Source organism: Oryctolagus cuniculus, chromosome 1 (genome assembly GCF_051225735.1).
Source record: "Oryctolagus cuniculus isolate XC-2025 breed Fujian yellow rabbit chromosome 1, ASM5122573v1, whole genome shotgun sequence".
Taxonomy (NCBI): Eukaryota; Metazoa; Chordata; class Mammalia; order Lagomorpha; family Leporidae; genus Oryctolagus; species Oryctolagus cuniculus.
Genome location: NC_142867.1, coordinates 175,763,169 through 175,779,532, shown reverse-complemented (window position 1 = coordinate 175,779,532; position 16,364 = coordinate 175,763,169). Strand labels below are relative to the sequence as shown.

General features: G+C 39.5%; 1 protein-coding gene across 1 annotated transcript in view; it reads right to left on the bottom strand.

The window, feature by feature from the left end:
• Positions 1 to 13,634, bottom strand: part of LURAP1L (leucine rich adaptor protein 1 like) — a 43,711-nt gene extending 30,077 nt beyond the window's left edge. The window contains exon 1 of the mRNA XM_002708094.6: positions 12,591 to 13,634. Coding sequence (XP_002708140.1) covers positions 12,591 to 12,890 — 300 coding nt within the window. The 5' untranslated portion in view covers positions 12,891 to 13,634. The remainder of the gene's footprint in view (positions 1 to 12,590) is intronic.
• Positions 13,635 to 16,364: the final 2,730 nt, after the last annotated feature.

The window sequence follows — 16,364 nt, the reverse complement described above, 5'->3', positions numbered from 1 at the left end:
TAATGATTAGTGCTGCCCAGCATATATGCATATATATGATATATTATTATATATAATATATATTAATAATAAACATATAAATTATATATTTATATATTATGATGGTATATAATCAATATATTAGCAATACATTATTTTATATATATTAAAATATACTTCTATATAAATTAAATTGTTTTCAGCTAAAATCACTTAGATCATAGCATATTCATACATGCACATATATATAGAGAGAGAGTTCAAATTATGCTACAAATATTGTTTTTCTTTTAAACTCTTTCTTTTTCTTTTCGGTTGGAAACTCATAAAACCTCTTTCCACAGTAGGAAAAGAACATGACACAAACTATGGTGTACAGCCTTTGTGTATAGTCTTTGTGCACTTACAGGTAAATTAAACCAACTACCTTTCATTCTGTGCTCTGCCAATACCCCACAGAAGAATGGTCACTGAGATTGACAATATCTGAAGATAGAATAGATCTTGCAATCAAGAAGAAAATCTGCTGCATCATTTCAGAGCAGGCAGAATAGTTGTTTCCTTTCTCTGTCTTCCACCCCCTCCTTCCTTCCCTCCTTCCTCTCCTTCCCTACTTCTTTTCCTCCTCCTTCACCTCTTTGTTTCCTTTCTTGCTTCCTCCCTCCATCTTCTTCCTTCCTTTCTTTCATTCTCTCTCTTTCCCCCCTCCCTCTCTCCCACCCTCCTTCTCTCCCTCTCGCCCTCCTTCTCTTTCTTCCAGGTGATTGGTCTCTGCTGCTCGGAGGCAAAGGAGGCACTGGGGTCTTTGTTCCACTCCAAAAATGGAAATGCTGCTAGTATTCTCCATAGCCAAAAGCTGGAAGTAGGATTAAAGTGTACTTAAGTCACACATTATGCATATATATTCCTCAAATTATTGGTCAGGGAAGTACAAGCACTCATTAGTCACAGCCTATGCCCCCAAGATGCAGGAGTAAAACATGATTAGAAATTTTATAAACCAACTGGGAATACAGAACCCAATATTTGGCATAATAGGAAAGTGAAAGATGAAATCATGTATATAGAATGTCAGATTTTCACTCCGGGAATTTTACCCCAGAGATGTATAAATATTTTTAAAGCAGTAAAATTCTTAATCTGTGGAAAGATTTTTGTCAATGCATACTAGTTAGTTAACCAATAACCCCATAAGTTTTCTAGTGTGTCTAAAATCACTGATCTAAGTGATAAAAAAAAGTCGTATTTCAGGCTTCCTTGTGCATTATGGCTTTGCAATACAATTTTACCATCACATTCTAAAATGATAGCATACTAGAGTATGGTTTGATTTGTGTTCATGGTTACTGTGTAATCCTAAACAGACATTCAGGTATTTTTATCTTAATTAGTTCTAGTCCCTTTCTTTTCTTTCCTTTTTTTTTTTTTTAAAGATTCATCTAGTCCCTTTCGACTCTCAAAAAGAACTAATTTTCTCTCTAGAAAACCTATGTGAACATCTGGGTGTGTTCTAGTATTTTCTAATCAAATAGTTATGGCAAGAAGCAAAAGGCTCTCAACAGGTCCTACGAGGAAACCACAGGAAGCTTTATCCATATTTCTGAGAATAGTCTTACGATGGACCTGTGCATGGTTTGCATTGGTCACTATGATGAAAATCCCAAGGGGTCAACTGGTTATCAATTTGTGTTACTCTGTGCAATGCATGTTTTGGAATTTATGTAGCTGATTTACTAGGGCAATAATCATTCTAAGTGATGTTTCTGTGTGGAGATGATCAATACCAAATTTAACAACTCAGATTTAGTATGTGCAGGCAAACACATTATTTTATATATTTCTACAATACCTTCTCCTATGAAATAGTATAAAAAGAAGAAAGAGACAGATGAATGGTGGGAAACATTCTAGTCTCCTCTTTTTGATAAGAATCAAAGGGTTAAACCATGAATCAAATGGAAAGAGCAAAACACAAATGGTTAATGAGTGCGTACTATCTAGCAGGGAGGATCTCAGCTATTTTGCATAGATAATCTTATTACTTAAATTGTATGTTTAATTATTCATAGCTAGTAAAAGGCAGAACTATGACTCCTTAAATTTAGCTATGCCTTATTCCAAAACTCATACTCTTTGATTTAAAAATACGTAAATTATATTTATCTACCTATAATTTTTTAGCAAAACATAATATATGCATAGTGCAGAAGAAATTCAAAAAAGCCCACAAGAGAAAAGTATGTTGCTCACAACTCCACTATGCAATGATTCCACTGTTAACACTGTATTTTATTACATTGGTTTCTTCTGCACATGCATACAACCACAAAAATTTTCTCTAGTCCATAACTACTTTTTTTTAAATAGGCTTAACAATTTCTATCATGTGCACATAAACAACTTACATGTCATATTGGTAATTTAGATAATTCCAACTTTTATTTCAATGATATATGATTGAAATAAAATATATACACATGAACTACATTTTTGTACAAATTCATTCTTTCTTTAGAATAAATTTCTGTAGTGTTATTTGCATCAGCATTTCTAGGTTAAAGGGTATCTCCTTTCTTTTTCTTTCAAAAAATATAGCATTAAGTTTCCCTTTATGAGTACCTTTCAGAATCACTTCCAGAAACAGTGGAGTCCCTGTTTCCATCCTTATCCCTGCAGAGCATTGCATTTTACAAGAAAGGCTAGTGGAGAACTGGTCGAGATGACCTTTCATATATCTTCCCACCAGTAGTTGTATGATGTTCTTTTCTATTTGTGAGGATTGTTGACTGTGTTTCTTTGCTTCTCCAACTGCAACATTTTTGTATAACAGAGTGACTACCTGTGAATTCTGTCCTTTGCCAATAAGCTATCTGAAGTCACAGCACTAAAAATTGTACATCAAAGAGAAGTACATGTGTGTAGTGTATATATATGTGTATATATATACCCACATATATACATGCATATATATGTATATATATATAGACAAAAGGAAAAGCAGAATATATGCTGAACCTAGGAAAAAAAAAGCTGCAACATGAACTCCTAGGAGTTTCAAATTTAAAACTATACACACACACACACACAAACATACAAAGATAGATTGCTATAATGATAGCTAAAGGTATAGAGAAACTAAGCATCCTTGTATATGTTCAGTAAATTTCTAGAAAGAGACATAAAATATCATTTGTAGTTGTCATTTATAGAGAATGGAAATCAATTGATAGATCATCCATACAAAATATTAACAGAGAAACAACAGTGTACAATATAGAACTAATTGATATCCACAGAACATTCCATCCCACAGCAGCAGAATAGGAAGTGTTACAACTAATAGCATGGAAATACGAAGAATCATTAGGAATTATTATAAACAGCTAAATACCAACAAATAAAAAAATCTAGAAGAAATGGACATGTTTCTGGACATTTATGATTTACCAAAATTAAGGCATAAATATATAGAAAATCTGAGGAACCAGCATTGTGGTGTAGCAAGTAAAGCTGCCACATGTGACATTGGCATCCAATATGGGTGCAAGTTTCTGTCCCAGCTGCTCCACATGGTCCAGCTTTCAGCTAATGGCCTGAGAAAAGCAGCAGAAGTTGGCCCCAGTGTTTGGGCCCCTGCCATCCACATGGAAGACCCAGATGAAGCTCCTGTCTATTGTGGTTTGGTACAACATAGCCCTGGATGCCAGCTGGGAAGTGAACCAACAGATGGATGATCTCTCTCTCTCTCTCTCTCTCTCTCTCTTTCTCTCTCCCCTCATCTCTCTCTGTAACTCTGATTTTCAAAATAAATATAGATAGATAGATAGATAAAAATAAGTTTTCTAAGAAATCCGAATAGACAAATAGCCAAGACTGAGATTAAATCAGTAATAAAGACCCTCCCAACAACAAAAAGCTCAGGACCTGATGGCATCAGTGCTGAATTCTACCAAAAGAACTATTCCCAATTCTTCTTAAACTATTCAAGAGCAATTAAAAAGAAGGGAACCCTTCCAAACTCATTCTATGAGGCCAGCATTTTTTAAATTCCAAAACCATAGATAAAACCATAAAAAAGAACTGTAAACCAATATCCATGATAAACATAGATGGAAAAATCCTCGATAATATATTAGCAAATCAAATCTAACAGCATATCAAAAAGATCACCCACTTAAATCAAGTAGGATTTCTCCTTGGTATGTAGGGGTGCTTCAACATACGCAAATCAATGAGTGAGATGTCACATTAATTAAATGGACAAAAAATCAAATCATTTTCTCAGTAGATGTAGAGAAAACATTTTGTAAAATACAACACTCCTCCCTGATAATAATCTGAATAAATGGGTATAGATGGAAGGTACCTCAATATAGTAGAAAGGCAATATATGATAAGCCCACTGCAAACATTGTATTGAAAAAATAAAAGTTGTTAGCATTTCCAGAAAGTTCCAGAACCAGACAAAGATGTCCACTCTCATCATTATTATTCAACATAGTTTTGGAAGTTTAAGCCACAGCCATTAGGAAAGAAAAATAAATCAAAAGAATACAAATTGGAAATGAGGAAATCAAATTATTCTTGCAAGCAGATGAAATGATCCTTTAAATTGGGGAACCAAAATTCCACAAGAGACTCATAGGAGAATTCAGCAAAGTTGCAGGATATAAATTCAATGCAAAATATCAATAGTGTTCTTATAACCCAACAATGACCAGGCTGAGAAAGAACTTATAAGAGCAGTCCCAGTCACAATGAGTACAAAAAAATTAAATACCTTGGGATAAACTTAACAAAGGATGTGAAAAATCTTTGCAATAAAAATTTAAAAACAACAACAAAATAAACAGAAGACATAAGAATGGAAAAATCTTCATGGATTGGAAAAATTAATATCAAGATGCCCATACTACCCAAAGTAATTTACAGATTCAATGTGATTTCAATCAAAATTCTAAGGAAATTCTTCATAGAATTAGAAAAAAATCATAAAATTAATATGGAAACATAAAATACCCCAAATAGCCAATGCATTCTTAAACAATAAAAACACAGCTGGAGGCATGATGATACCAGATTTCAAGACATGCTACACGGTTGTTAGAATCAAAACAGCCTGGTACTGGCACAAAAAATAGACATGTAGACCAATGGAAAAGAGTAAAAATACCACAAATTAATCCACACATTTACGACCAATTAATCTTTGGCAAACAAGTTAAAATTACTCCCTGGAGAACGGACAGTCTCTTCAACAAACAATGTTGGGGAAATTGAATTTCCAAATGCAAATGTTTGAAACAAGATTTCTACCTCATGTCCTATACAAAAATCAACTTAAAATGGATCAAGGATCTAAACTGAAGACCTGAAAGGATCAAATGACTGGTGGAAAAAAAATAGGAGAAATGCTGCAAACATTGGCCTAGGTAAAGACTTCTTCTTCTTCTTTTTTTTTTTTTGTTAATTCAAAAGTCAGAGTTATACAGCAAGAGAAGGAGAGGCAGAGAGAGAGAGAGGGAGAGAGAGGGAGAGAGAGAGGTCTTCCATCTGCTGGTTCACTCCCCAATTGGCCGCAATGGCAGGAAGTGTGCTGATCTGAAGCCAGGAGACAGAGCTTCTTCCAGGTCTCCCATGCAGGTGCAGAGGCCCAAGGACTTGGGCCATCTTCTACTGCTTTCCCAGGCTACAGCAAAGAGCTGGATCAGACATGGAGCAGCTAGGACTTGAATCAGTGCCCATATGGGATGAGCAGAGGCTTTACCTGCTAAGCCACAGTGCCGGCCCAGGCAAAGCCTTCTTAGATAAAAACCCAGAAGCTCAGACAATCAAAGAGAAACTACAAAATGAGATTACATCAAGTAAGATGCTTATTCACAGCAAAGGGAACAATTAACAAAATAAAAAGGCAACAAACAGAATAGGAGAAAATATTTACAAACTATGCATCCGAAAAAAGATTGATATCAGGAATATATAAAGAGTTCAAGAAACTACAATAAAACAACCCATTTAAGAAGTGTACAAGGAATATAAAGTTTTTTTTTTTTCAAAGGAAGTTATACAAAGCCAACAGACACATGAAAAAAAGACTCAGTATCACTAGCCTTCAGGGAAATGCAAATACAAACTATAATGATGTATCCCCTAACTCCAGGTAGAATGTATACTATCCAAAAATCAATAATAACAATAATAATATAACAAATGCTGGTAAGGTTGTGCAGAAAAGGTATCCTAATACACCACTGGTAGGAATACAAATTGGTACAGCCATTATGGAAAATAGCATGGAAATTTCTCAGAAAACTAAAAATAGATCTACCAAATGACCCAGCTATCCCACTCTTAGAAAATATATCTAAAGGAAATGAAAGCAGCAAATGAAAGAGATAACTACATTTCCATGCTTATAGCAACTCAATTCACAATACCAAAGGTATGGAATAAACATATATGTTCATCAACTGATCATGTGGTATATACACACAATGGAATATTACTTAGTCATATAAATGAAATCCTGACATTTGCAACCAAAATGGATGCAACTGGAGATCATTATGCTGAGGGAAATAGGCCAAATACAGAAAGACAAACATCATGCTTTCTTTTTTCTTTTTTTTTTTTAAGATTTATTTATTTATTTGAAAGGCAGAGATACAAAGAGGCAGAGGGAAAGAGGGGGAGAGAGAGAGAGAGGTTTTCCATCTGCTGGTTCACTCCTCAAATGGCCACAATGGCCAGAGCTGAACTGATCTGAAGCCAGGAGCCTGGAGCATCTTCCAGGTCTCATAGGTGTATGCAGGGGCCCAAGCACTTGGCTCATCTTCTATCTCTTTCCTAGGACATAGCAGAGAGCCGGATTGAAAGTGGAGTAGATGGGTCTCAAACCTGAGTCCATATGGGATGCCGGCACTGCAGGCAGCAGCTTTACCAGCTACGCACAGTGCAGGCCCCATTATGCTTTCTCTTATTCATATAAGTTTTTTTTTTTTTAAGATTTATTTATTTATTTGAAAGTGTTACACAGCGAGGGGAGAGGCAGAGAGAGAGAGAGAGAGAGAGAGAGAGTCTTCCATCCGCTGGTTTACTCCCCAGATGGCCTCCATGGCTGGAGCGCGCCGATCCAAAGCTAGGAGCCAGGTGCTTCCTCCTGGTCTCCCATGTGGGTGCAGGGGCCCAAGGACTTGGGCCATCCTCCACTGCTTCCCCAGGCCATAGCACAGAGCTGGATTGGAAGAGGAACAGCCGGGACTAGAACCAGCGCCCATATGGGATGCTGGTGCTTCAGACCAGGGTGTTAACTGGTGGGGCACAGCGCTGGGCTCCCATGTAAGTTAATATATAAAGAAAGTATAACACTTTTGTGGATATCATATTATTGGTTCACTGAATCATACCATGTAAATGACAATGCACTCTACTTTCCAAATGTCAGGATTACTGTCATGAATCCTTCATTCTGTGATATTAATATTTCTGTTTTCAAGTAAAATAGTATATATGTGTATGTATATGTCTACATTTGAAGTCTTGATGTCTTTATTCTTAATAGTAAATTCTCAACTTGCATAGCTACCAGCACTTTTAATTTCTTGTACAAGACAGATTTCCTTTGAGAAATCCCCTGAGCTCTATTTGCTCATCTCAATCTCACGCCTGATCTCTGCTGTGGCATCTGGTACCTGCTGACATGTTGGTTTGTAATCTTTCTCTGACCAAATTACATTCCCACGTTATCTTTTCAACTGTCTTGTAAGCTCATCAAATTAGATGCCTCCCCCATTCAGCTTCTCAGCCATACACCTAAGGGTATCTAGGTGATGGAAATCGCCAAGCCTCCTTTGAAGCATGTCTAAAGCAATTGTGAAGTTCAATTAATGAAATTTTCTCTTTTATATGAATTTAAAATATTTTTTTTCTTTTCATTACAAAGCAAGGAAACCATTTTTTAAAAAGAGGAGGAGGTAGATGTGGAATAGACCAGTTAGAGAAAATATGAACAACAACAAAAACCAAGTATAAATCTACCGTCCTCAAGAATTTTAAGAATTTTGACATTTTTGATTGATGTTCTACCTTGTTTGTATTGGTCTGTGTACATCTTTGTGTCTAGTCCTCGGTATTACTTAGAAAACCTTATTAAAGCAGACGTTGAGGAAACAGGCAGGGCATTTTAGTGCCTCAGTAGGAAGGGAGCAATAAGTAACTACCTTCATAACTTTATACTTCTCTGTTATTTAGCTGTTTGCAAACTATTGCCAAAAATATGGAAATAAGGACATAATATTTTCAAGTCAATTTTCATAATGGCATTACATTCACTTAATATTGATAAATCATCTTCACATCAGACATAATTGACTAAATTCTAACATGTGGCATCAACAGGTATTTTAAACTATATTTTTTGAACAGTAATTACTAGAAAGGCAAATATGGGAGGCTCCATTAGACCCCTTCTCATTTCCATTTTCTATTATTTAGTGATAGCCTTGACAATCTTATGCATTTAAGAATTCTTGCAGAGTAAAATGATGAAAATAATGTTTCATTCTCAAAGTATGACACTGAAATAACACTAAAACCCTTTTAATATCTTATATGACAAATGTGGAGCATAAAATTTAGTAATAAATGTTTAGGCACAGATTTTGACAGGTTATTTATATTTGTTGAAAATTTGGGGAATTATGAGTAATTGGACCACCTTCTGCAGCCTTCCCAGGAGCATTAGCAGGGAGTTGGATTGGAAGTGGAGAAGTTGGGACTCAAACTAGGGGACACTGTTGTATGGGATGCCATTCTTGCAAGCCAGCACTTAGCCCATTGCACCACAATGCCAGTGCCCAAAGACTGACATTTTTAAAGCAGTCTTTTTTTATATATTCTCATGTTCTTGTGGCACATGTTGATTATTTAATGACTGCATATATTAAGCAACCCTTACCACATTGTTTTTCTGGATCACTTAGTACTGTGGAGTTGCTGACATATCACAGACTTATAAAGGCTATACTGTAGATGAAGAAAAATTCCTGGAATTTAGATAGTTGTGGAGAAGTAACAATGTATGATATGAGTTCAAGTTATGATTCTGTTCACTAATTAGCTATGTGATCTTAGGTCTACTTTCCAAATCATCTCTAAGCCACAATAATCACATTAAAAACTTGGATGAGAACACCTCCTCTTTCTCATTCTGATCTTAGGCTCAAATACAACAGACGTTAAAGTACCCTGTGAACCAAACAGTAGTGAACAAATATTATTGGGCAGACTTTACATGGAAGACTTGACCCTTGTTTCCAATTTTATTATAAATTCCTGGTGTGTATCTCTGCATTTGTTCATTTTATCATCAAATTTCCTCATCTCTAATTCAAAGTGAAAGCTCTTTGTATTGGGAACATTTGTCCCCTTCTTAAAACGTCTTGATGTCTACCTTGGATTGGACTATTATATCAAATGTATCCTTGAAAATTGTTTTCCATCCTATACTCTTTGTTACCTGTTGTATTTTTATATTGTTTTAAGACCTTTAGCATTAAGAACCTTGGCCACAGAATCAACTACTTTCTCCTTTTCCATCTCCTTTGTAACTCACCTGCTGTATAACTCCTCTCACAAATCTCAGAGAGCAGTAGCAAGGACATTTTCAGATAATAATGAAGGAAATTATCCATGAAAGCATGAAAAGAAATGAAAGGGACAATGATGAAACCCTGTGTGTAAAGAAGCTTAAGTGTTGAGAACACTTTGCTGTGAAACTATGATGTAATCTTCAATGGACACACATCCACTGTAAAAGGAAAAGAAGAGTGATGCGGTTGGCATTGCAGTGGGTTCATCTGCCAAAGCCAGCATCACATATGGGTGCCAGTTCGAGTCTCCACTGCTCCTCTTGCAATCCAGCTCATTGCCAATGCACCTGGGAAAGCAAAAGATAATGAACTCGGGAACTTGCACTCATGTGGGAGACCCAAATAGAGGTCTGGGCTTCTGCCTTCAGCCTGTCCCAGCCCCAGCTGTTGAAGCCATTTGGTGAATGAACCAGCAGATGGATGAACTCTCTGTCTTCCCACCCCTGTAACTCTGCATTTCAAATAAATAAATAAATATTTTGAGAGAGAGAAGAGAAGGAGGAGGCAGAGGAGGGGAAGAAGCTTAATTCTTGGAGGTCTTTGGGAAGGCTTACACATGGCTAAAGCACTTCTTAGGAAGGAGTTCTGAGGGCAGGCCAAAGTGTGACAATGCCAGAGCATCCAGAGGACTAATCTGTGAACAGCACCTCAAAGCAATAAGCACGAGATGTGGGATGAGGCATAACATCAAGGGTTGTCATAAGGGACAGAAACGCCATAGAAACTATAAGTCACACATCAGTTTTAATCCCCTAACTGCTACATGGGCCAGGAGGAGATAGGAAGAACTGCAAAATTGCACCTGTGTAGTGTTTGTCTCATTACACTGTCATCTATACATTAAAATGCCTGCTAACACTCATAAGAGTCATGTAAAATGAGGGGGAGATGGTCTCCTTTGCAAGAGAAGATACCTATTATAAACCCCTCCCTCTACTCCCCCACTGTCAAGCTTGGTATTTGCTTGATTGAGACCTTTAGTGGAATACAAAATTAAACACAAAAACATCTATCTGGCATCAATCCTTCTAAATACATAGATGTTGATCTTAACATAGAAAGTATAAGGAATAATCAGTTTAGCAATCGGCTGTTGGCTGCTGCTGTTTATGTTTCTGTTTGCTTTTGGCAATTGATATGCTGTGATCAATACACACAGCAAGATCTGGTTCAGGAAAACAAATTGCTATCAAATCAATGAAATGTTCATTAAGAAACACAGATGTCTAGAAGATATCCTTATTCGAAAATAACCAGAATTTTTCTTTACCCTGTAGTTCTTGAACACACTTACATTGATATACCACAAAAAATAAAGGGCAAATGAGATCTGAGAGCCCTTAATAGGCAGGCTTCTTGACTCCTTCATTTTGTATTTTAGTGCCTATTTAATTACCAGGATATAGTAAATGCTTAATAAATAATTGTCAAATGACTAATATGTATAAACCTATAAGTGTGTGTACTTAGTGAAATATGAATATAGTAATTGAATCATTCGCTGTACACATGGAGCATGAATACACACATACATATGGGTACAGGTATATATACATAAAAAAGAGCTCAAAATTCATGGAAATATGCATTACCTTTTAATTTCATTTTCCACAAATATTTTTGAAGCATCCTTATGTGTGATTATATATATTTGTGTGTGCTTGTGTATGTATACATATACTGACATTTAACATTTGGAACATTCCAAGTGGCAAGAAAAAAATTCTTGAGACACAAATATTAAAGGCCTTAGGCAGCCAGCCTTCATCATCTTGGAAGAGGTTTCTAGAGTGACATCCCAGGGTTCTAAACATAGGACATGACCTCTGAAGACCAGATTTCTACACAAATATACTTGCCAAGATTATTTTATCCTTGGAATTTATTCCCTGCAGTCTTCCAACTGCAGAAAGAGAGGAGCTAGGGCAACTTCTTTTCGATGCTAATCCCCAGTGGACCGGGTCATTTTTGTAAGAAAATCTCACCATCCTGCTGGTGACAGAGGTCCACTGTTCCTGCCTTCCTCCTCTCCAAGCTGGTAGCCTATGTTGTTGCTTTGTGATCACTTTCTTCAAAGGATGTAGGGGAAGCATAATATCCTCCAATCAGTTCATCCATGTAAAAATAAATAGGTGTACAGGTGCAAATGACTTGCCCAAGAACTTACGCCAAGTAAAGATGTCTCAGCCTCGATATATCCAGAATAACTAGCATTGTGAAACCCCGTACTAGTCCCGTTGTCCTATGCTTAGGCTAACATTTGCAAACAACAGAGACACCAATTGATGATTTTAAACTGAGGGACAAGGGTAGGAAGTGGTTAATTAGCTAATCCCTAGGCCTGGGGATCACCTGTTTCATGGATCAGAACAGTAAAGCAAGCTATCCACAGCAGTTTCAGGACGAGTGGGCCATTGTTTTCAGAACCAGCTGTAGTTCTTCCACAGTGGCCTTAAAACAGCTGCAGCTGGTGCATTTAGGAGGGCGGTGGGGCGGGGCGCGGGAGGCGGAGCAGTCCTGTTGGAAGACCCAGCAAAGAAGGAAAACCGCAAGGACCCCGGCGCGCCACCTCCCGGCAAACCAGGAAGTCCGTCTGCAGTAAGCGCATTGGATTGAGCCACCTTTGGAACCTGTGTAAAGTGTGAACGGCGCACAGCAGGCCCCAGATGTGTGCTGTAACTGCAGACCCTCGGCAGCCGGGTGCGGGAAAGGCTGCGGGCGGGCACAGCCTGGGCAGGGTGCAGTGAGTCGGCGATATCGGAAAGTACACAGAGCAAAGCAGACTCTGTCGTGGTAGCAAACCATGACCGAGCAAAGTCCGTGGTAAACAAGCCTGGCTGCAGCAGCTTCTAGACGCGCGCCCTCAGCGCGCTCCTCCACCGCGTTTCCGCCCCATCCTTGGATTCGCCCCCTCTTTCGGCCCCGACCCTCTCCCCCCCGCGGCCGGCGCCTCGCACTCACCATCTCTTGCCTGAGGTGGTGAAGCTTGGTCTCCAGCCTCTCCACGCTGCTGGAGTGGCCACGTCTTGGGGAGCCAGAGGTTGGGGAGGACGATGAGGAGGACGACAAGGAGACAGGGAAGCTGCAGCTGCTGCTGCTGGTACTGCAGCCACCGCCGGCGCAGCTCCCCCCGCAGGGGTCCCCGTCTCTTTCCCAGGGAACCGGCTCCTCCCCGCGGAGCGAGCGCACTAGGCTCTCGGGGACTTTGCGCCCCAGCTTCAGCTCGATATCTCTGAGGTCTGGCAGCGGGCAGTCTTCCATGACTTTGCGGGGACGGGGATAATGGTGATACAAGGCAGCAGAAGAGGGGCAGCCTCGACCTCAAAGGCTGCAGCGTGATCAGCAGCCCCCTCGGGTGGTGCCCGGGTCTCTATCCTCAGAGGACCGAGGGCACCGTCCTCGCCATAATCCCCAGTGCGGAACCAGCCTTCAAAGGACGCGGCGGGTGGCAGTCGCGGTTCCCTGACCGTTGCGACTCCCGTGACACTAAGATTGTCCAGATCGCTTCATTGTCTTCCTTTCTGGCCACTCCACTGCAAAGTTGGGTTAATTGATATTGCAGAGAGGGAGGGAAAGCCAAGTATTCAAGATTTTTTTTTAAAAAAAGGGAAATAAACTCTGTTTTCGCCTTAAAGGTGAAAAATTTTCACATTATAAAACTGTCCATTCACACCCCTGCGCCGGTCACTGCCTGCCCATCTGGTACTACGCGACAGAAAATAATGATGTGGCCACACTCCTGGGTCGTTTCATTTTCCAAGCCATATGTCTGCAAGCTTTCGAAATATCCTGGATTGGCAGATAAACTCTCCGCTCAGTGACAGAGGAGGTCGGTGGCGTGCGTAGAGGCATAAAAAAAAGAAGAGATAGTTTAGCAGGAGTTTACAGCTTCCTTGATGCCGCAGAAATGTCCTTCTTTCCAACGAAGCTTTTGATCCAAGTCATTGTGTTCCTCTGAGCCTTGGAAACTTTAAACTCCGCTGGCAGGTGGACCAAACCAAGGCCAACCCTACTACCGTATTTCACAGGCAAGAAGAGCCACCGTAATTTCCTCAACCCTGCAAGCTCTAGCAGGGTCTCAACTTCAAGCCTTAGTTGAGAGTATTCTCAACCCCCTACCTTCCTAAAAAGTGGGGGGGGGGGGCTAGTTTAGAAAACTTTCCTTACAAGTTTACACAATGGAAAGAATGAAATGGCTTTACCAAAAGTTCAATGAAAAATTCCAACCAAAATTAATTGTCTTACCAAATGTTACAGTGTGTCACTGCAACAAACTAAATATTCAGGATAAATTGTATGAGTACTGAGCCAGCAGTGGGATTTTAAAAGGAGGATGTTACTGAGTTACTTTTTAAATTTCTTTTAAAGATTTATTTATGGGAAAGTTGGAGTTGCACAGAGAGAAAAGACAGAGAAACGAGAGAGAGGTCTTCTATCTCCTGGTTCTCTCCCCCAAATGGCTCCAAAGGCTGCAGCTGGGTAGCTCTGAAGCCAGGATCCAGGAGCTTCTTCTGGTCTCCCACACAGGTGGAGGGGCCCAAGGACTTGGGCCACCTGCTGCTGCTTTCCCAGCTGCATTATTAGGGAGCTGGTCCTGAATTGGAGCCACGGGTCTGGAACTGGTGGTCATATGGGTTGCCAGTGTCACAAGCAGTGACTTTACCAGCTATGACACAATGCCAACCCCAATACTTTTTTTTTAATTGTAGGATAAATACTATTGAAAACAACTAAGTCAGAAGTTGTACCCTTATAATTTTTCGGTAATTTTTCAACTATTTAATAAAAATACATGTTGTACAAATTCTTATTCTGAGATTTCTGCTGAGTAGGTTACTATGAGCCATATGGATTACATGTTTGATTCAGCAATCAGTTTGTATCAGTAATCAAGTAGAAGATACTTTTCAATCCAGCAGACTGTAGTTTTTAGATTCTATTGGAGTAGTTTTGAATATGAGTCTTTCTATTTCTAGGACACATAATTATTTATGTTTGTTAATATGGTCTCTCTAAGGCTCCACTCCCAGAAACTTCATTACTCAAATTCTACACACATAAGAGCATAGGCAGATGCATCCCAGAGTTTTTGTGTGTTTTCATGGTACTTTCTCCTTATAGCACTATAAGGAGAGAAAACATAGGTCTTCCGAATGAATTTCATACAGGAAGAAAGCTGCTGAAATTCTCTTGTGAACATGCCAGAAATGTGTATGTTATATCTCAATTTATTTCTCTTTTTTCTCTTATAAATGTAATTTCACTTTATTTGAAAGAGAGACAAAGAGAGATTTTTTTTTTGACAGATAGAGATAGACAGAGACAGAGACAGAGAGAAAGGTCTTCCTTCCCTTGGTTCACCCCCCAAATGGCCGCTAAGGCCGGAGCTACGCCCATTCAAAGCCAGGAGCCAGGTGCTTCCTCCTGGTCTCCCATGCCAGTATAGGGGCCCAAGCACTTGGGCCATCCTCCACTGTCTTCCTGGGCCACAGCAGAGAGCTGGACTGGAAGAGGAGCAACCAGGACTAGAACTCGGTGCCCATAGAGGATGCCAGTGCCGCAGGCGGAGGATTAATCAAATGAGCCACAGCATGGGTCCCCAGGAGAGATTTTTCTATCTACTGATTCAATTCCTAAATGCCCACAATAGCTAGGGCTGGACCAGGCCAAAGTGGAGACCCGGGAACTCAGTCTGGGTCTCCCAGATGGATATCAGGGACTTGATGGTTAAGCTGTTACTGGATGCCTTCCAGGGTGCACATTATCCAGAACCTGGATTGGAAGTAAGGTGGACACTCAAACCACGGACTCTGAAATGGGATGTGGAGTCTTGACTGGGGCACCAAATGCCCACCCCCATTTCTCCCTCTCAAAAAGAAATTAAGAAAATAGTTGTGCTAGGTGACCCATTTCAAAGTTAGAATCATCATTTATGAAATCAAAGAACAATGGCTGGTGCCGCGTCTCAATAGGCTAATTCTCTGCCTGAGGCGCCGGCACCCCGGGTTCTAGTCCCGGTTGGGGCGCCGGATTCTGTCCCGGTTGCTCCTCTTCCAGCCCAGCTCTCTGCTGTGGCCCGGGAGTGCAGTGGAGGATGGCCCAAGTGCTTGGGCCCTGCACCCGCATGGGAGACCAGGAGAAGCACCTGGCTCCTGACTTTGGATCAGTGTGGTGTGCTGGCCGCAGCAGCCATTGAGGGATGAAACAACAGAAAAGGAAGACCTTTCTCTCTTTCTCTCTCTCACTGCTGTCCACTCTGCCTGTCAAAGAAAGAAAGAAAGAAAGAAAGAAAGAAAGAAAAGAAAAGAAATCAAAGAACAAGATTAAATTTCAACTTACTGATAAAACTACATGTTTTTTTCTAAATATGGAAAACCACAAGCTCATTCATAAGAATTACATTGTTCTGTGCAATTATGGGGAATTTGTGCTTCGATCAAGAAGTTTTTGTCTTATGCTTACAAAGTTCAGCACAGGTCTGGTTGTGCAGCACTTTACATATTCAATATTCAGCTTGAACTAGGTCAACAAAGATTTTTATTGTCAAATCGTCACCAGTGTAACTATAGAAAATGGAACACCTACTTTTGCTATGAGTCACAAACAGTAAAATTAGTATTTGATGCCAAAGCTAGCTCAAAAATAAAATGCATTGCTATTTATTTTAAAATCTACCCAAGGAGTATTTTATTTAATTTATTTTTATTTTTATTTATTTGAAATGGGGAGAGAGAG